Raw genomic sequence first — 22852 nt, forward strand, 5'->3', positions numbered from 1 at the left:
GTGTGTGTGTGTGTGTGTGTGTGTGTGTGTGTGTGTGTGTGTGTGTGTGTGCGTGCGTGCGTGAGTCAGACAAAGATGGAGAGACTCAAGAAGAAGTGACAACATGTAGAAGCAACAGGACGTCTCTGAATGGTTAGTTGATGGATTTATGTTGCTGATGTGGAGTTGACTATCTTCAATTAGCATATTCTGTCATGATAATCTATAAATCGCTCGTATAGGAACTGTTGTGAGACGCACACAGAGTGACTTTCTATTGCATGTGAAAAGATGGATGCTAAAGTTTGACCCACAAATGTGCTCGACTACAACAACTCTTCCTCTTCTCAACATGGACTGTGTGTTCAGGGGGCGGGGCTTATGTGCAGTTTAGGGTTGGTGATGTCACTAACCCGGGAGGAATGTCGTGTAGTTCCTACCAGCCGTTTGTTGTAGTTATTTTCTTTAAAAGCAAATATCTCCCTTTACTTTGAACTTTGAGTGTTGTAACTTTGCAGATGTTGTATGATCAAACAGCAACATTACACACTAACTACAGCTAGAAAAGTGAAATCATAATCAACCACCGCTTTAATGGTTGCACTAAATACTTCATCACAAGGCTTTGTCAAAGCCACGTTTGATGAAATTATGAAATTGAAGAGAGAGAGTCTGTGGTACCAAGAAAAACACATGCCAGTTCAACTTAGTGCCATCGTCTGTGATGATGAACCTGCCAAGTGCCATCCTTCTCAGGCTATCATGGATGCTATGGATGCACAGACCAAAAGAGACAAGGGAGTGTGTTTTGGTCATAACAGCCGTATGAAACGAGGCTTCGAAACAATCCGGCACCCGTCTCAACGGTGACACCTAGTGGTCACTTGGCGGTGTTGATCTGAAACAACCTTGACAACTAACCCATTAAAAAATGTGTTGTTTTTTTATTATTGTACTTTTCTAATATGTGAAGCTTGTAACCAGGCTCCTCACTGTGCATAATGTTATTATTCATCCATCCATCCATCCATCCATCCATCCATCCATCCATCCATCCATCCATCCATCCATCCATCCATCCATCCATCTATCTATCTATCTATCTATCTATCTATCTATCTATCTATCTATCTATCTATTGTATGCATCTATTAATGTGTCACTATATGTACTCTCTGTCAGTCTCTATAGACTATCAGTCAATGTGTAAATTTAAAAGTAAGCATAAATATAACTAAAACAATCGCACTATAAATGTCACTCACTATATCACCAAAAACCCGCTGTCTCAAAATCAAACTCCTCTCACAAAAACCCACGAGGTCAAGATGCGTTGACTTCACTTTAATACAGATGTGCGATTGTGTGGTCTGTTCCCGACCCTGTCAATCAAACGCTGATTCGGCGGCCACCTGTCGAAACACTCGTCAAACACTCGGAAGCTTCATTTAGCCGTAGTCACGTGACATGGGTGTTTTGAATCACGCTTCGAATCAGTGTTTCGAAACATCTGCGCTTCGGGATCTCGAAAAGCTTCAGAACGCCAGTTTCGCGTCAGCCATCCCTATTGAGAGCACAGAGAGCACGAGTTTGGTTATGTTCCTCTTTGTTTAAAATAAACAGGATGAGTCTCAGTAAGCTGACCATGTCTTCCTTCCTTCCTCTGAACATTGTTACACTGGTGCCGGAAGCCGGGAAGCAAGAAGAATGACGCCGCCGTCATGCAAACCCCGTCAGGTTCGCCATTTGCGGATGTCATTCATTTTTTTGCGGGACCCCATCAAGAGCAACTCTGGTGGACATGAGGGAGGATCAGGAACGCCGTTTCCAGGCCCTTGTCCAAGCGCAGCAGCTGTTGATGATGCAATTTTCTTCTAGAAACAAACTTTGTTGTATTATTTTCATGTTATCACTGTGAAGCTGCTTTGATATAATCTGTATTGTAAAAAGCGCTATATAAATACAGGTGACTTGACTTGTTCCGGAGCTAGATGGAGCAAGTCATCTTCGTTTATATAGCGCTTTTAACAATGTAGATTGTACAGCGATTAACGTATAATTTAAGGTAACAGATTGTTTTGGCTTTATAGCGGTTCTTGAATAAAGATATTTTCCAGCTAATTGATTCACTTCCGTCGAAATGATCATTTGTTATTAAATTAGAGACCCCTAAGAAACTGTTCTCTCTACACAGACTTTAAACTGAACCTGTGAGAAACGCTGATGGCGCTCACGTGCGCATCAAGAATTAATTCTATAGTTATGTGCGTTTGAATATATGTGCGCAGGTTTGTAATTCCCTAACAAACCAAGCCTAAACAAAATACTTGTCTTGCCTATACATTTTGATACAGAATTTTATTTTATTTTATCACTACGGGGTAGGTACGCAAACCGAATTTTCCACAATGCTTTTTCTGTAGAGTGGTAAAGGGATCCTCCATAGGGAGAGGCTAGTTGGCACTTCAGCACTGCATTGTCCTTGGGTCCAGGCAAAGGTCCTTCGTCAGATCTGGATACGGCCTGGATCCGGCAGACTGCGGGAAAACCTCCGGATGAACAAAGACACTAAAATTAGCGTAGATGCCATTCTTCTTATGATGTAACGAGTACATCAGGATTTAAGGGAAGTGTTCCCAGTTCCGGCTGACCTAATCTATGCAGCCTAACGTTGAGTTATAGAAGTTTATAATGTATTATGCCTGTCATGAAGATGGGTCCTCAGGACGACCCGGAGGCGTTCCTGGACCTCTTCGAGAGGACTGCAGGGGCATGTGAGTGGCCCCAAACCCACTGGCCGATATGCCTTATCCCCCTGCTTTCAGGAGAGGCGAAAATAGCAGCACAGCAACTACCGGTCCAGAAGCTCAGAGTCTACGAAGACCTAAAACGAGCCATTCTTCAGCGGGTCGGCCTCAGCTCATAGCAGCAGCTCCAGCCGGACGCGAGCCGCAGATGTCCGGGGGAACCTGGCCATCCAACTAGGGTAGGACTCCAACTCTCTCTCTCTTCCCCTTTGATTTATCCCTCTACATTTTCTCATCCTGTTCCGTTCCCTTGGACCCGTTCCCATGTCCTTCCTCGAGGCGGGGAGGGCAGGCATCAGAGTTCCCCATTAGCCCGCATCAGCTTCTTTTCCCCAGCTCTCTCCATGCCAATCCCTTGACTCACTTTCTGCCATTAGGGGGGCAAGGCGGTCTGTTGGCGTTGCAGGGTTTTGGGACATTTTATTGTTAGGTGTCCAGTGATGGCGGTGGGGTAGCTGATCCGGGTCCCGACATCCCGTAGGCTTCCTCTGATCAAGAAATGTACCAAATACCTGTGAGTATAAAGGGGTACTTCTCAGGCGTTGGTGGATTCAGGATGTAACCAAGCCTCGATCCATCAAAGCCTGATTCAGCCCGAGAGTGCACGGGGGACATCCGCTAATTTTGGAAACAAATTGGACCGATTTTACTAAATTAATGGGGTATTTATGTGCGAATGTCTCTTGTGGAAAGAGGATGTATGGGAGGGGGCAGTCGCACAGATGGGAGAGCGTTATTGAGAGGCTGATCCTCACAGAGCGTGATGATTTTACGCTGGAACAGTGTCAGGATGAGACATTAAAACGCACTTTTGAACAGGTCCGTTCTATCGAAGGTCAGCCTCTCCAGCCTGCTCGTCCACTCTCCTATCCCTATTTTGCTATTGTAAAAAATAGGTTGTATCGAGTGACACAGCACACTCAGACAAAACAAGATACAACCCAGTTATTAGTACCCAAAAGCCGTCGGGAAATGAGTTTCCAGGCGGCTCACTGTAATCCTATGGCCGGACATTTAGGATAGGCATAAATACTAAGGCTCGATCCCAATTCACCCCTTGCCCCTACCCCTTGTTTTCGAGTGTACCCCTTGGCCCTTAAAACAGAGTTACAATGGCCAAGGGGTTGAAATATTCCCCTACGAACCGGAACAACCCTTCATGAACCCGATACGTCATCAGTCGTCGACGATGGCTCTGACGTTATGGAAGCGACAAGGTTTTACAGGATTTCTCCATGACAACGACTGACAACGATACCAATATGCCGTCCTCCACTGTGGCAAGCTCTGTCGTATGGGCTGCTGTAGTGTAGAGCGAAAGTAAATGTTTCAATGTGAAATGCATTGCTATAATTGAGTTATTGACTGTTGTGTTTACACGATAACCACGCGATGCCGGACTGATTCACTCGCTTTATAAAGACATGTGAGAACAAATGCTTTTTACTTTAGTTTAGCTTCATGAACGTTACCAGGTAACTAACGTTAGTAGCGAAGCAAGCAACACTGTCTGCCTGGTTACCGAGGCAACATGCTAGCGGCTGAATTAGCGATCTCTTTTTTATGATTGTTTTGAAGAAAACCACCATATTAGGAAATACTTACATTTGTGACTTTCTTTCACCGTTTGTGAAGCCATCTCGCCGGTGATTCGCGATGCATTCTGGGAACTTTCTCGTATCCCTCCGTTCGGAGTGTGCCTCTGAAAAATCTTCGTTTCGAGGGCTATGTAGCCCTACCGGAAACGGAGGGGTAGGGCCAAGGGGTGAATTGGGATTGAGCCTAAATAATCTCATGACCTGATTTTTTTGGCCGGGCATTCACGAGAATGTGTGCAGATGGTGCACGGCTTGTCGTGAATGTCCACCGGCCTCCCCAAAAGCACCTTTGCGACCTCTTCCTCTAATGCAGGTGCCCTTCGAGAGAATTTGTATGGACCACCACATCGGGCCATTAGAGCGATCTGCACGTGGACATCGCTTTGCATTGGAGCTGGTGGACTATGCAACACGATACCCCAGAGGCACTGGCGGCATTTCCACAAAAATTGTAGCAGACGCACATGTCTGGAGATTCTCACTGACTAAAGGCTCGTACACACCGGGACGAATATCGGCGCGCGTTATTCGTCAGCGTTTTTCAACGCGTTTTTTGTGTTCACACCCAAGCGATTTTCGCTGACGATGAGCCGAGTTAACATGCAAATTCATTCCCTGACATTAGATGGCGCTTAATGTAAAACAGAAATACACCGCGTAGTCGCTCTCGCGTTTGTCATATAGTTCTTTATGTTCCGACACCAACGAGACCAACAGCTCTACATTCATCTTGCCTTGCCTCCTCGTCTTATTTCTTCCCGGCAGTGTAGACGCTACTTGTTGGCGTTACGTTACGCTCGGCAAGACCGTTTTGTGTTCGAGGGCCCCCAAGTTGTGTTTTACTGTAACTTCAGAAGCTCCAGACACGTGAGCAAAAGCACCAATCTCATTGGTCGGACAGTTTTTGACGCGGCGCGTCAAACCAAAAAAAAATAACCCGAGGCGTTTTTTTTAAAATGACGCTTTTACGCGTGCCGTTTTACGCGTCGGTGTGCACACTCACATTGGTGCCCTTTGTTTAGTCACGAGGCGTTAAACGTCGGCGAATAACGCGCGCGAAATTCGTCCCGGTGTGAACAGGCTTAAAGGCAAGGCATTTATGTCACGAACCTTACACGAACTGTATACTTTATTGGCCATTAAATCCAGTGTCTATCACCCACAAACAGACAAACAAGCAGAGTTAGGATTTATTTGCACGTTAAAAACCATGATTTGGAAGTTCGTTCACGAAGACGCCAAAAAATGGAACAAATGGTTGTAACTCCTCTTGTTTGCTGTGCGCGAGGTCCCGCAAGCCTCCAAAAGGTGTTCCCCCTTCGAGGTTATTTATGGACGTCAGCCCCATGGAGTGTTGGACGTCCTGAGAGAAACTTGGGAGGACGGACCTTCAGATAGCAGAAACGAAATTCAGAATGTGCTGGACCTGAGAACAAAACTCCACACTTTGGGGCGGCTCTCTATATGGAGAATTTGTTACAGGCCCAGGACAGACATAGCTGGCTTTACAACAGGGGAACCAACCAGACTATGTGAATTTGCACCGGGAGATAAAGTACTTGTATTGCTCCCTACTTCTAATTCTTAAATTACTTGCTAAGTGGCAAGGACCCTTTGAGGTCACACATTATGAGGAAATTCAAACAGACAGGAGCGGGGCATGTCAGATTTACCACCTCAACCTCCTTTAAAGGTTGAGTCAGTGATGTTAGCGACGGCAGTGAGCGGAGAGGAAGATCTCGGGCCAGAAGTGAACACCAAAGTGCAATCTCTCGTTGCAGCCCCTCGAGATCACCTCTCGCCCTCGCAGCTCACTGATGTAGCCAGGCTGCAGACATGTTCTCACCCCTGTCTGGTCGAACGATTCTCACCCACTTTTTAAGACCAATGATATAATGATACTCACTTTTACATTCAGCGTATATGTCTGTTCGCTTTTCAGAGCGCCATCAGTCAAATCCATTCCACTTGAGGAATGCCCTAATGAATTAAACTCCATTTCCGCTGAAATCGCTACATTATATTTCTCAACGAACCGCGACTGACCGCCCGTTGTACCCTTCCAGTCAAATATTGTGTTGCAAACATCAATAACAGCTTTAAGTTGTCAATGCTGGCAAATGACCATGGTATCAGCAGGATTATCCATGGCTAGCTGTGCATTTAATGGACGACGAGGAGGCAAATAACAGGCCGACGTGAAGCCGAGTTTAGTTTACTTCTTTAATTAAAAGGCACCAGAATACATGAAATGGCATTTACTCCAGTAACAGTTTTCTGGTGCACCCACTTTTTTTTTGCTTCCGACGCCCATGGACGGCTGTATCAATTACCTGAACACAATAAAAGTAGTTCAGACTGAATTAGAGGCGATGCTAGATATGGGAGTAATAGAAGAATCCCACAGCAATTGGGCGAATTGGGCGGCCCAAGCGTGCCGCACATGTGTTGAAAAGTGAAGCCAAAGCATCTCGATCGCTCACGGAACTAATGTTAACATGGCTGAGAAGAAAATATTTAAGTGTAAATATCATTATGGTTCGTATGACCTAGGTGTACATTTTACCAGTTGTTACCTACAGTTTATACAAACATCATGGTCATCAACCAGTGGTTGATGTCTCAAACATAAATATAAATATATATTTATATTTAATATAAACATAAATAGCTTGCTGAATAATAGGCTACGATCGCATTATGATTCATTAAATAAATAGAACCGAATGTCAGGGCTTTACTGAATCATATGTAAATGTAGAAATATAATATTTAAACAACAACCGGACCGTCTTCCTATTTCCGGCGTGACGATCGAGTCTGTCCCAAAAATACCTCTCAATGCGCCCTCGTGGACTCACACCAAAGGCCCTATAGGTCTGCACTACATGACGTCACCAAAGTGTGGACTCTGAGGAAGTCCACAAGTCCTGAGTGTGCCATTTGGGACAGGGCCTGAGTTGGGAGAGGAGCTGTGAGTAAGTAGGACAATGCAAATGACAAACACCTGTGTCTTGTTGTAGCACGGAGAGGCCAGATATAAGCTGCTGAGAAACCGTGAGAAAGCAGGAACTAGTGACGACTTCTGTAGAGAGTTGGAAACAGCAAAAATCATCTTTCACCACTGATGGTCATTGACACATAAATCAGAGAGAGTACCAATCAAACATTGTGTATATTATGATTCTGAGTTGGACTAACTGTAGGTTTCTGTGCTTTATTTTATTTAGGCCTATGTACTCTGACTAAAAATGACATTGGAAAATGGCTGCAGGTTGTGTAACTCAAAAGCATTTTTGATAATGGCAAAATAACAATTGGAAAACACTTGTTTAATAATTGCTTGCAGTTTTCACAGCTGTACAACAAATTGAATAAGTCACAGAAATAGGGGTTATGAAATTGTTTGTTGCATAAAATGTATCACATCTAGTGATAAGTCCATGTACAGGAAGTATAAAAATCATATATATATAGTAGATAACTATAATAAATTGGCAAGATGTAAACAGTTCATACATATGTGCATACATGACGCCTGCGTCAGAAAAACAAAAAACCCAACTGAAGGCAGCAAATGGTGAGATAGTCCATGAAGAATCGTCCAGTTTACATGGCGCCGCCACATCATGCGTGCGATGAGTGTTTTCATGAATTCATAACAAACTTTAGACAACTCTTTCCTAAATTGACTAAAACAAACAAGGCACTTTATGACAAAAAAAAAAAAGTTTTACAGGAGAAAAATAATCCCATAAAAGTTTCGTAACTAACACACAGCCCAATACTGAGGCTATCAGTGTGTTTCTCTTGTTGCTTTGTTTATTCGCATCTCTCCAACCTCGAAGGTCAGAGAACGAACACCATTTTCTCTTCCTTAAAATGTCCAAGTGCTTTGAGCCAAGTGCTTCAGCTAGCAGAAGAGCTAACCTGTAAACAGTAACGTGGGAATGTGTGATCCTTCTCAGTCGGCCTCTTTCTCGGGGCTCTTGATGCTGTCTGTCCTCACGATGCATGTGGGCCGATGGCGGTTGAGCATCAGTATGAGCTGCTGTCGCTCGTGCTTCAGCTCCTCGATCTGTGACTTCAGCTCCGAGTTCATCATCTCTAGACGTTCAGATTCCTTCAACGGAAGAGTTGAGGGCACGTTAAAGGGATACTTCACCCAAAAATGAAAATTACCCCATGATTTACTCCCAAGTCATCCTAGGTGTATATGACATTCTTCTTTCAGACGAATACAATCGGAGTTATATTAGAAAATGTCCTGGCTCTTCCAAGCTTTATAATGGCAGTGAATGGCCGTTTCTGTTTTGAAGTCAATAAAAATACATCCATACATGATAAAAGTCCAACTATCCATCATAAAAGTGCATCTATCCATGATAAAAGTGCAACTATCCATGATAAAAGTGCATCTATCAATGATAAAAGTGCATCTATCCATCATAAAAGTGCATCTATCCATGATAAAAGTGCATCTATCCATCATAAAAGTGCATCTATCCATCATAAAAGTGCATCTATCCATCATAAAAGTGCACCTATCCATCATAAAAGTGCAACTATCCATCATAAAAGTGCATCTATCCATGATAAAAGTGCAACTATCCATGATAAAAGTGCATCTATCAATGATAAAAGTGCATCTATCCATCATAAAAGTGCATCTATCCATGATAAAAGTGCATCTATCCATCATAAAAGTGCATCTATCCATCATAAAAGTGCATCTATCCATCATAAAAGTGCACCTATCCATCATAAAAGTGCAACTATCCATCATAAAAGTGCATCTATCCATCATAAAAGTGCATCTATCCATCATAAAAGTGCATCTATCCATGATAAAAGTGCATCTATCCATCATAAAAGTGCATCTATCATCATAAAAGTGCATCTATCCATCATAAAAGTGCAACTATCCATGATAAAAGTGCATCTATCCATGATAAAAGTGCATCTATCCATGATAAAAGTGCATCTATCCATCATAAAAGTGCAACTATCCATCATAAAAGTGCATCTATCCATCATAAAAGTCCAACTATCCATCATAAAAGTGCATCTATCCATGATAAAAGTGCATCTATCAATGATAAAAGTGCATCTATCCATGATAAAAGTGCATCTATCCATCATAAAAGTGCATCTATCCATCATAAAAGTGCATCTATCCATCATAAAAGTCCAACTATCCATCATAAAAGTGCATCTATCCATGATAAAAGTGCATCTATCCATGATAAAAGTGCATCTATCCATCATAAAAGTGCATCTATCCATCATAAAAGTGCATCTATCCATCATAAAAGTCCAACTATCCATCATAAAAGTGCATCTATCCATGATAAAAGTGCATCTATCAATGATAAAAATGCATCTATCCATCATAAAGTATCCATTAAAAAAATTGTAATGGATGTGTAAGAAAAATATCCATATTTATAACTTTATAAAGTGAAATAACTAGCTTACTAGCAACTTTCATGATGGATAGATGCACTTTTATGGATTTCAAAACAGAAACTGGCCATTCACTGCCATTATAAAGCTTGGAAGAGCCAGGACATTTAAACTCTGATTGTATTCGTCTGAGAGAAGAATGTCATATACACCCAGGATGGCTTCAGGGTGAGTAAATCATGGGCTAATTTTAATTTTTGTGTGCACTACCACTTTAATACGCCGGCGCTGCATGTTGACTCTTACATGAACCACTTACCCTTTGGAGATACTCCGTTCTCTCTTTCTTTTTGTTTCGACATCTTGCTGCTGCCACTTTGTTTTTCTCTCGCCTTCTTTTCCTCCGGTCTTCCTCTTCATCTTTCTGGCAACAGCAAAAATGAAGGCTTTTAATGAGTCTGCTAAATTCCCTACAATCTGCCATTAAAGAAGTTCATTTGTTTAGGCAACCTGTTTAAAACGTTCAACATTCACCTTTAAATTCAAGGAAGTTGCATGCAATATTTAAAAAAAAAGAAAGGAAAAGAGTATTATAAGAGTACAAATATAGTTGCAAACTATAAATTGACCAGAGCTTTATCATTTTGACCACTAGGTGACATCCATAGAAAGTGTTTTGTTAATATTATAAAGTGCTGTTGATAATTATTAATGTCTGGTTGGGATTTATATAAACATGTTATCTAAATCAAAGAAGAAGAAAACATATTAATCATAGTATTCTGCAGTCTAGAGGGAAAAAGCTTTCTGTTTGCCATCAAATTGTGCAACGCAATAATTAATTGAAATATCAACTTTTGCTGAATGAAAGCTAAAGTACAGCATAATAACTACAGTCAGTCGGAAATAAAAACATTAGTCTTGCTGATCACATAACGGATGGCGATTATGAAATGCTTGTCGTGTAATAGTAAAAATAACATAAGTCGTGTATAAGGGTATAATACAAACTTCTTTAATAAATAACATTCAGTCAGTCTGCATTAACAGTGGCAGCAACATTTGCTCAAATGAAAAAGTTTTTTTTATAGAGCTATGCTTTTAAAACCCCGCTACTAACATCACCAATATCAAACTGGATGAAAAGGCAGGAAATTTAATAAATAGTCCGATATAAAATATTTATATCTCAATAAAAAAATATTTACAATACAGTATTTATAATAAAATAAATATTTATATGAGTACCAATTTACCACCCGTTAGTACTTTAATTCAGTTAACTGTGACTGCAGCTTTAAGTTTGTGAACATGTGTGCCGTGTTTCACTGATTTCCTCTCTAGTCTATATATCATCAATTTAGAGGGTTTTTACCTGTCACTGCAAAAATAGCCTGATATAGTTGCTTTTATGTTTCATTAGATTCACTTTTGTTATGATTTCAGAGTCTGTTTCATTGAAGCAGTGACTGTCTGTCCACTAGATGGAGATAAGTGCACAGAAAACACCACCACCGATGCTTTAACACTGACTGCACACACACACACACACACACACACACACACACACACACACACACACACACACACACACACACACACACACACACACACACACACACACACACACACACACACACACACACACACACACACACACACACACACACACACACACACACGCACACACACAGATCTGCTCAGTCTTCCCAGTGCTGCTCCAAACTCACACACCTGTAAAGATAGAGCTGCACCTTCAAGCTTTCTGATTGGCTGATACACTGGAACAAAAAATTGGTGCTGGGTTTACTTTGAAACAGTTTTGAGAAATTGCTAGTAAAATATACAAAGAATTACAAAGAAATGGCAAGTAACACATTGAATTAAAATGTACAATTTTGAGGTAGAAAGACTGAAATTATATTTTCTTGTAAAAACAAACTCCAATAATTTTTGTTTCATTTACAACTTGGAAAAATAATTGTCTACAGCTCACATGCATGATGTTTACATGTCAAATGTGATGCCAAAAAACACGTCATCAGAGAAAAGAAGTTATTCTGATTAAAGATTACGAGACATGTGAATTTAAAACAATGATGTGTTTATAATAAACACTGCAATATTCCATACAAAAATAACAATTGTCAATTTTGATTTTTAGCAAAGCAGTTTACAGCTCCACTTTTTAGTTTTCCCTGCAGATTACGAAACATACGCTGTCACACTGACGTAAACTAGTTCACGGTTTCCCTCAGATGCACTCAGAAGCTCACCTCAGCTTTAATGGGGAGCGGCCGCTTGCCCAGCTTTCCCAGTAGATGTAAAGGCGACAGCATGGCCCCGAGGTTGTAGAGGTCGGCGTACTTCATGTGTTGGGTGAGTGTGGTGGCAGAAATGCCCACCAGAGGGCCCAGGCTGGGCAGTGAGCCCGCCGTCACCGAGGGGTCCGGGATCTGTCCGGGCATCACGTCTCCAACACCCCTGACCGCAGCTGGAGGAAAGACAACACGTTTCTGCATGTGAGACTAATAACCCGTCTATTGACATTTTTTATATCGAGTTATCAGTCGTATCAGTCGTTTAAGACACCACCAAGGCTTATTAAAGTGCCCCATTATGCCATTTTAAAGGTTCCTAATTTTGTTTTGGAGTCTCCTGCAATAGGTTGACATGCATCCAAGGTCAAAAGCACTTTAATTCTCTTTTTATAATTCTCTTTGCAGCATCAGCTCTTTTCTCAAACATTAGTACAAAAACTCATTCTCTCTAATGGTGCGTTCACACCGGACGCGAATAGCGCGTCAGGCGCGAGTCATTTCAATGTTAAGTCAATGCAAAGACGCGTTACGCGCGTAAAACGCGTGTAACGCGTCTTTGCATTGACTTAACATTGAAATCACTCGCGCCTGACGCGCTATTCGCGTCCGGTGTGTGGGTGCAGTAAGAGTTCTCAGAGTTTACTCTGCTCTGATTGGTCAGACGGCCCAATCTGTTGCGATTGGTTGGCCGCTTACAGCGCATCAGATCTGAGTGGACCAATCACAGCAGACTGAGCCATCTGACCAATAAGAGCAGAGTGGACCAATCACAACGGACTGAGACATCTGACCAATCAGAACAGAGTAGACCAATCACAACAAACTGAGCCATCTGACCAATCAGAACAGAGTAGACCAATCACAGCAGACTGAGACATCTGACCAATCAGAACAGAGTAGACCAATCACAACAAACTGAGACATCTGACCAATCAGAACAGAGCAGACCAATCACAACAAACTGAGACATCTGACCAATCAGAACAGAGTAGACCAATCACACCAAACTGAGACATCTAACCAATCAGAACAGAGTAGACCAATCACAGCAGACTGAGTCATCTGACCAATAAGACCAGAGTAGACCAATCACAGCAGACTGGGTCATCTGACCAATCAGAGCAGAGTGGACCAATCACAACAGACTGGGCCATCTGACCAATCAGAACAGAGTAGACCAATCACAGCAAACTGAGACATCTGACCAATCAGAACAGAGTAGACCAATCACAACAAACTGAGACATCTGACCAATCAGAACAGAGCAGACCAATCACAACAAACTGAGACATCTGACCAATCAGAACAGAGTAGACCAATCACACCAAACTGAGACATCTAACCAATCAGAACAGAGTAGACCAATCACAGCAGACTGAGTCATCTGACCAATAAGACCAGAGTAGACCAATCACAGCAGACTGGGTCATCTGACCAATCAGAGCAGAGTGGACCAATCACAACAGACTGGGCCATCTGACCAATCAGAACAGAGTAGACCAATCACAGCAAACTGAGACATCTGACCAATCAGAACAGAGTAGACCAATCACAGCAGACTGGGCCATCTGACCAATCAGAACAGAGTAGACCAATCACAGCAGACTGGGCCATCTGACCAATCAGAACAGAGTAGACCAATCACAACAAACTGAGACATCTGACCAATCAGAACAGAGTAGACCAATCACAGCAGACTGGGCCATCTGACCAATCAGAACAGAGCAGACCAATCACAACAGACTGGGCCATCTGACCAATCAGAACAGAGTAGACCAATCACAACAGACTGGGCCATCTGACCAATCAGAACAGAGTAGACCAATCACAACAAACTGAGACATCTGACCAATCAGAACAGAGTAGACCAATCACAGCAGACTGGGCCATCTGACCAATCAGAACAGAGCAGACCAATCACAACAAACTGAGACATCTGACCAATCAGAACAGAGCAGACCAATCACAACAAACTGAGACATCTGACCAATCAGAACAGAGTAGACCAATCACAACAAACTGAGACATCTGACCAATCAGAGCAGAGTGGACCAATCACAACAGAGTTGGCCATCTGACCAATCAGAGCAGAGTAGACTCTCAGAAAGGAGGGGCTTAGAGAGACTGAATTCGTGATTGAATTGTTTCAGAAACTGTCAGAAAGAAAATTTAACCTTGAAATCAGGAAACATTTTAAATAGCGTATTAGGGGTACTTTAGCTAACCAACAGAAATGTTACATGCACACAAGTCTCCAATTATTGTTTTGAACACATGTCCATTGTGCCAATGCACAGTCTATTCTGCACATGAGATATTCAATATCCGACATGTGTATATAATACGACCACTTACAGACCCTTGGCAAGATAAGCTGCTCTTTCTCCCCCCTTTTTTTTTTTACAAGAGGCACACAACTAGACCCAGACACATTCTCCTGAAAGCTGCGGAGAGAAGAACGGAGAACTGAGCCAAGATCCGCCCGCTGCCCGAGTTTCCTCCGTCCAAATCTGAGCTCTCCATGTCAGCCGAGAGGAATGTGGCCGCAGAGGAACAGGACAATGTCATCGGCCTCAAATAAAAAAAAACCTTCAGATGTGCATTCTGCAGTTAGAGAAGAACTACTTTAAAAGAAAGCATGCTCAAGTCTTTCCATTCTCACAGAAACTGACCGGCATGAATGAGCTTCTTGAAGAAACGCCCTCACTATGACAGCAGAAATCACTGCCATATGTGAAGCTCTGCATGGCACACACACACACACACACACCAGTGACTCAGAGGAAGTTCATGAGTCTCTGCTCAGGCAAGCTATCATTGCTCATGCTGAACGATAGGCATTTAAACAAACACCTTAACCTACTACCTTAAAGGGATAGTTCGGCCTCAAGCCGTTCGAGATGCATGTGTCAATCGTTTTTCAGACGAACACATTTTCAGTTATTTTAGAAAATGTCTTAGATCTTTCAGTGGTTATAATGTCAAGTTATGGGGTCCAACTCCTTCAAGTCCCAAAAATGTGCATGCATCCTTCACAAAAGTAATCCATCCGGCTCCAGGGGGATAAACCAAGGCCTTCTGAGGGTCATCCGTGCGCTTTTGTCGTAAAAATATACATATTTAAAACTTTATAAATGAAAATAACTGGCTTCCGGCAACGGTCGACGCGCGTTCACGGGAGATGGTTGCCGGCGTATGGCGTAGGACGTAGCGTAGGAAGCGTCGTGATGTCGCATGCACTATTAGTCACAGAGAGATTGTTCAAAGTATGTGCTTTTACTTTTGTAAGAGGCTTTTGCCAGGCAGACAATATAAAATGAGAAAAAATATGCTTTTTTAAGGAGGGACGCGATTTTATGATACACAGAAATGTTGGCAACCAAACATATATGGCCGAAAATGCATTTAATTAATAACCTGGCTCCGCCCTTCTACGTACTTCTATCAATTTTCATTTCCCTTCAAAACTACGTCTGGGATTGTGGTGTATTCTTGGGTTTTCTCAGATCAATTTTTTACCGGTCCAATCAGCGAACAGAGGGAGTGGCTGAGAACGATGACGTTGAGGTCGTGCGCTAGTTTGAGTCGTCATACGTCCCAACCAAACGTTAGCGATTGGTTATGGCAGAACCAGAGTGACTCTGGGCAGATCCAATAGTTTTAAACTTCAACAGAGGACCCGCTTCAAGTAAGTTAACGCTTGTCAATGGAGAGAGGCCAGACTCTCTGTACAAATGAGTCGAGTAGGACCAGGCTATTTAATTAATGCTTCTGTGTTTTGACTGTGTTCTGCATCTATCGTGTGGATAAACTAGAACAGGTACAGTAAGCATGTGGAAACTAGACAATATCGATTTCTCGTTTTTAATCGATTGATTTTGATGAAGCGATATCTTTTAGTTTATGCTGTTTTCCGTTGATGAGTTACCCTCCAATAATCTCAAGCTTTGTGCTTTGTTACTTTTGATAGGAAACAAAGTTTCAGCTTTCAAATTTTGTCACTTTTAAAATGAACTTCAAACAAAAATATGGCTTTGGCGCTCTTTAGGCCACGTGTCCACCAAAGCATGTTTAGCCGGCTGAAAACTTGTGCAAATGTGTTACCGTTATCTGATCTCACAGAGAGTTTGTTTCTGAATGTCGACACAATGTAAAGTCTTGGCCCTGCTTTAAATGGCCTTGTTCGGGTCGGGTGTTGTGCTTGTTATTGTCGTCTGTTGTCGTTGTATGCTTGTATGTGGCATTTGGTCGTGTGTTATTTGTCGTTTTTCAACTCTCGTCCAGAAAAACACTTGTGATGAGCGCCTCGTGACGCTGCTGCCGTTTTTAATTAAACGCTCCCATTGAGAGCAATGGGGAAAATCCTTTGGTGGACACATGGCCTTAGCTTGGATTCAATATTTAATTTCAACTTTCAGATTTATTTGAATGATCATAAACTCAATAGTTAGCTAGAAATAAATGAAAGGTGATCTGTGATCGATTGATCGGATGCCGACCGTTATCGGCTGATACCAGCTTTCTACAGTTTGATCAGTGGTCTCTATATAAAGGTTGATCAGAAGACGCAAAACCCGTCAGTTTTGAATTTTTCGATGCGCAGCTAAAATTGCTTCACAATATTCAGTTCTAGGTGTCTGAAAACAACAATACATTTCAACATCTTTGTGGAGTGGAGACATTGCAACGACAACAATGACAGCAATAAACTTTCCCAGAAAGCCCAAAATCAGCCAGATCAGTGATTGTGGTGAAATACAGTCTGTTGCTAAACTGTAGGATGTAGTCGATGATAAAAAGAGGTATAATGTATGATATAAGGTAACATAAACAGTTGGGAAATAAGTCGCATGTGTAACAGTATATTTGGTCTTAAAGTGACAGTAGCCTAATAAACCTGCTGCTGTCTGTGTCATTAATGTCAATCAAACTACAAAAGACAAAGAAAAAAAACAATCACTGCTCTTTAGTAGATTTATCAGGGTTAATCTATATTTCATGTATACAGTGAAGACTACACAATGTTGCTTTACATTTGATTACTTTCTGTTGGTAATGTGTGTTCTGTTTACTATTATTAGGCTATGATTATTATTTATTTCACAGGAATGCTATAATTGTTAAGCTGTTCCTAATCACATCTAAGAGAGGGAATGGAATATGCCAATAATAAATGAGACGTGACGAGGTTCTCTCACGATTATGAACAAAAGTACTTCCAGTAACGTTAATAGCATTTGTTCAAAGTTATCTGGTCTTTAATAATGTTCTCAAAACGTTAGCACAAAAACATTATTTATAAATTGTTCATGGAATGTTTTTTAAGAAACATTTTAGTTGGACGTTTGTCTAATGTTTTTAAATGTTACAGCTTGTTTCAGAACGTCAAATACGTTTAAAGGGTTAGTTCACCCAAACATAAACTCTGTCAGTAATGACTCTCCCTCATGTTGTTCAACCCCGTCAGACTTTCCTTCATCTTCGGGACACAAATGAAGATATTAGTGATTAAATCTGAGAGCGGTCTCACTCCTCCATAGACTTCTGTTGTAATTGAAACTTGCCGGCCCAGAAAGTTAGTAAAGACAATGTTTAAAATAGTCCGAGTGACTACAGCGGCTCAACCTTAAGCTTATCAAGCGATGAGAATACTTTTTGTGTGCGCAAAATTAAATAAAAATAACGACTTTATTCAACTATTAATTTTTCTTATATATTCAATAGTGAGCCTACGTTCTGATGTATAACCCAGAAGCGCTGCGCTGTTACATACGTGAACTCAGCTCTTGAAACCCGCCCTCTGCAGCAGCTCATTTGCATTTAAAGGGACAGGCACAAAACGGTGCGTTTTTGCAAACCCTTAAAAAAGTGACAACTTTTAACATGCTATATAAAAATATCTGTGGGGTATTTAGTGCTAAAACTTTACACACACACTCTGGGGGCATCAGAGATTTATTTGACATCTTGTGAAAATGGCATTTTACCGCCCCTTTAAGGTTGAGCCACTGTTTTCACTTGGACTATTTTAACGATGTCTTTACTAACTTTCTGGGCTGACAGATATCGATTACCTTGCAGCCTTGAGACAGCTCTCAGATTTAATCACAAATATCTTAATTTGTGTTCTGAAAATGAAGGAAAGTCTTACGGGGTTGAACAACATGAGGGAGAGTAATTACTGACAGAGTTTACATTTTTGGGGTGAAATAACCCTTTAACGTTCACATAACAAAGAAAAAAACTTTTTTTTTTACTTTTTAGAAATTTTGAACATTTTGTTGATTTGGAAGGGGAAAAAAACTCCTTTTATCACTACACAATATCAGACAGACATGGAGGGATCTTTTGTATTTGCCAGAAAGTACCGATCTAAGAACAACAAAGAACACTCAAAAAACCTCAAAGAAAAAATACTCACAAAATACAGTAAGCTTATACTCCCGTATAGGCATATGCTGAATAACCCGATGCTTAACTAAATCCCGTCTGCAATATATTAATCAGGAACGTTTTCAAAAAGTGATCAAGCGTTTTTCATACTCAGAAGGTGTGTGAGACTTTTCTGAGAACCACAGACTAAATCAACACACGCCATCGCACTAAAAGCCCCAATGGAAAAATGATTTCCACAGTAAAAAAAAAAAAATCACCATCTTTGAAACTTTTAACACACTCCCAAATAAAACTTCATAACGACCAGTCAAGACAAGTATGTATTGAGGGAATGACAGCATGAAGGATTTGGAAAAATAAACAGAATACAACACTGTTCTCTTTGTTTAGGTTTTCACTGGAAACTTCTATAGAGCGCTTTAGTCCAGAGCCGTGCAGACCGACGCTCTCTCCGCTGTGACCGCTACCACATGCTATATTAATATTTTGATCCATTATCACAGATAAAGTGTTGCTCTAATTGATTGATTATTCTTCAGTAAATATCCAAGTAATGCTGTCTACAGAGAATGATGAAACATGCCACACTTGATTATGTTGTTTGTCCACGTATAATATGGACAACAAGCAAAATAAATACAATAATGAATCTACCGGTATTGTCCATATGTTAAATTCAGCACAACCAAGCTGAACAACACATCCATAGAAATCGAGAAATTGTGTTCAGCAAGAAACTACGTCTATAAAAACCATAAACAAAGGTGACTTTAAGAGTTCATATTTAATAAGGCTATAATGTATAGCTGGATAAATTGAGAATCACAATTTTTTTGGTTTTAAACTGAGATCATGATTCTGAACAAACAACTAGCCTATAACAAAATAACATATATGTTTCTAATTGCTGCCGTCTATTTAAAAATGCTTAAAGTCCCCCTGTAGTCAATCATTTTATCCTTTAAACTCATCTTTGATCACCAAAATGACATTTGTTCCTTGAAAAAAAAAATCTTCATGTCTTAAAATATCTTGAATGTAACTCGACACCCTTGCCTCATTTAGTATGCACGGTTCTATGAATATGCAAATGAGCCCCGCCTCCACTCATTCACACACTCAGAGATCCACTGATTGACGATCACACGTTGATCTGATTGGTTACAAGGTAGTGTGTGACGTCAGAAACACCAGCGATTTCACACCGTGTTTTTGAGACTGTCTTTGGTTCACTGCAGTTTTAAGCAGAAAATACTCAGCAATGCTGTCGACTTATGAACTTACACATGGTGTGTGTTAAAGCAGATTAAAAACACCACATAGACAAAAAACATTAAACGCTGGATTTTTCAGACGTCTACTGCTCTCTAATCGCTCGCAGGGTCTTTATAGGGATAGTTCACTTTGAAATTAAATGTTGGTATGTTTTAGCTGACCTGAAGTGCATCAAGATGTCGGTGTCTTTGTCTCCGCAGTAGTTTCAATTTTGATATTTTTAGGTCAAACCGTTCTTGTCTGTCAGTCATATAATGCAGGTCTATAGGCACTGTCTCCAAAAGCATGCAGAGAAAAGTCCAAATTAAACATTTCCCCATCGTAAGTGCACATTGATGGCCTAAGACACGAAACAAGCGGTTTGTGTGATAAAACCAACAGTATTTATATCGTTTTTATCTCTTTTAGATAAAACATACCAACATTTAATTTCAAAGTGAACTATCCCTTTAATGTCATACATCATGAACGAATCTCTTGAGTGAATGATTCAATGACAATCCATATTCTAACAGTCACGTGTCGCCACCTACTGGTGTAACAATGTAATTGATACAATCTTTGAAAATCTGAAGCGGTCAAGTTACTTTCAAAACGTGATTGACTCGATTTTTTTTATCACTACCATAGACATCAGTGTTTGTATCCGAACTGTAAACTTTTATCCAGGTTCGTCTGTGATAATCTGAGTTATTGTAACACAGAAATAATCACGTGTGTGTTGGAAAGACAGCTTCACAAACAGTTTGATATCTACATGACAACGGCTCTCTCTGGTTCGCTGTGATCGTTCTTGTCAAAAGTTTAATAGACAGAGACGAATAGTTGTCATTTTGTGTTTGAATCGAGATCGCCATCTTTTAGCAAATAATCGTGCAGCTCCTCGACAAATTAATTAAAATTAGATTCAGTAGTTGTAACAAGCGTTGCTAAAACAGTTCAGTCTAATTAAAAACCTATTTTACCCTATATTTGTCTGTGTATTTTTATGCTTGCTGCAGAATCATATTGTTAGCATATCAACATATTAACATCTGATTGCAAGTCTCTTCATGCGAGTCGTGTTTAACAGCGTTATTAACCATGAGGATTCATTTAGTCCAACAAGGCAAAGATTTAGAGAGTGATTTTCCCTGCTTCTAATTATAAAAGTCACTAAAATTACATCCTAAAACAGTTCAAGCAAAACTTTTCAATCATCAATTTAAAGTTTAAATCGTGTTTTAAAGGCATATGTTAAACTGTGTTTTAGATAAATCTCAAAACACTGAAGTATATCCACATTTCTGCATGGAAACAAGTTTTTCAGAGAAAACAGATTTCAAATGCGTTGAGCTCATGTTGGATATACAGTTATAATCGTTTCATATGAAGTATAGCAGTCACAACATGGCATGTTTAACACTCTTCACATTTTATAGTATCAATACATTTAGATCATGTTACACAGTTGTTAAAGCCTGAGAGCGTCATAATGCACATTGATACCCCGTGGTTTATTGACAGTGACATATATTTGCATGAGTTGCTGTTAATCGCATCATTGCGCGGATGAGCTGTGTGTCATGATCAACGTACATCTGTAAAGGTCAGTGTCATTTCGTTGCATTATGCATGCAGTTATAATAGCACTGTTATGCAATGAGACACAGTTTCACACATTGCTTCCAGATTTTATCGCCCACTTCTTTTTGAGTGGAAGTGAAACCCTTTTCATGAACAGCTGAAAATGCTGATTATCTACAGAGAGCACCACAGTTCATTTCACTTTATTGTGATGCAACATGCACACGTTTGCAGCTCTTAAGTTTTAGATCATGTTTTTAATAAACTGAGGCAAAGACACTAATACCACATTCGGATGATGGATATGTCCAACTGCATATTACTGTAAAACTGGACTTGCACCCATATTTTAAGTAGCACTGCAATATACATTTTGAATTTTAAAAAGTTTGTGTCTACAGTATTGCTGCCCATTACCACACATGCATCCGTTTCGCTGATTACAAGCGTAATGCATTGTGTGTGTGACACCGGACAATAGCCTACAGTGCAATAATAAGGTAACGATGATGAAAATATGAATGTGCATTTGCACCACGCCCTACAGTGACTCAAAATGATCTCAAAGCGGAAGTTTCTCTTATGTAACACGAACTTCAGTGTTGAGTCTGTCTGTCTGTCCCATCATCAGTGCACATGCCCTATGTAGGCTACAACTAGAGATGGACATGCCTGAGAGAAATGCGTTCAAACTTGGACATAAAGAGGTATTTAAGTTGCATAACGCATGCAGCTCCTGCAACAGAATCTATTGTTGTTATTCACATACACACGCACGTTGCTGATGTTGCAATGTACATTCTGTGCTTGCATACACTCGGGCTGTGTCTCAAAACCCGGCGAGTTCCCCAGATAGACAGCATTTTTTGCGCATCACTGAATCGGAGCGCGCGCGCGATGTCCATGAATGCTCCTGCGCGCGCCCGATGCGCAAAAACGCGCTCCGCTAGGCGTCTCTCTAGGCGCTTTGAGACACAGCCGAGGGGAAATGCAGAGCCTCGGACTCGAAGCCGTGCAAAAGTTGTCAAAGTTGGCCTCTTACCTGACTTTGGTCTCGAGGTGAGCGAGTGGAGTCCCTTTGTGACGTCAGCCGGAGGTCGCGAGTAGATCTTGAAGAGCGGGAATCGTTGCATCAGCTCGAGTCGCGAGCGCTGATCCCTGATCGGGAAGAGCGAGGAATGCGGAAGTCAGACGTCAGCAGGGAGGATGAGAAATGAACTGCAGGGAAAACACTCATGGAGAAGTGGAGAAGTGAGGAGCAGAGGCTCGCTCCACCCCTTAGAAACCAGAAAACAAACATTCCGTTCGCCGTCAGCGCTTTACATTCCCTCAACAAGCAGAAGTTGCTTTCAAACGGTAGATTGATGTGCCAGGACCGTTCTATCCGTTCATCAGTTGCTAGCCCATCAAAAAAGGGTCCACATATGTTGATGCTCTTTTTCACTAGATATATGAATGTAAATTGTTTTAAACTGCAGTATGACCCTGCAATCCTGAAGTTTCA

At 41.1% G+C, this 22852-nt stretch overlaps 1 protein-coding gene across 2 annotated transcripts; it reads right to left on the bottom strand.

Moving 5' to 3' along the window:
• Positions 1 to 7586: 7586 nt before the first annotated feature.
• On the bottom strand, positions 7587 to 22613 carry jdp2a (Jun dimerization protein 2a). 2 transcript variants are annotated; one of them, XM_079633107.1, is made up of 5 exons: positions 22391 to 22613; positions 12067 to 12284; positions 11525 to 11571; positions 10110 to 10214; positions 7697 to 8507 (listed from the first exon to the last, which is right to left on the bottom strand). In XM_079633107.1, exons 1-5 carry the CDS (start codon positions 22479 to 22481, stop codon positions 8492 to 8494), a joined length of 477 nt encoding a protein of 158 aa, XP_079489233.1. In that variant the 5' UTR covers positions 22482 to 22613; the 3' UTR covers positions 7697 to 8491. The 2 variants fall into 2 exon arrangements, with proteins under 2 accessions (XP_079489232.1, XP_079489233.1); XM_079633106.1 differs by lacking the exon at positions 11525 to 11571 and having other exon boundaries at positions 7587 to 8507.
• Between the last annotated feature and the right edge of the window lie 239 nt (positions 22614 to 22852).

The sequence above is a fragment of the Phoxinus phoxinus genome (genome assembly GCF_949152265.1).
Source record: "Phoxinus phoxinus genome assembly, chromosome: 13".
In the NCBI taxonomy this organism is placed as follows: domain Eukaryota; kingdom Metazoa; phylum Chordata; class Actinopteri; order Cypriniformes; family Leuciscidae; genus Phoxinus; species Phoxinus phoxinus.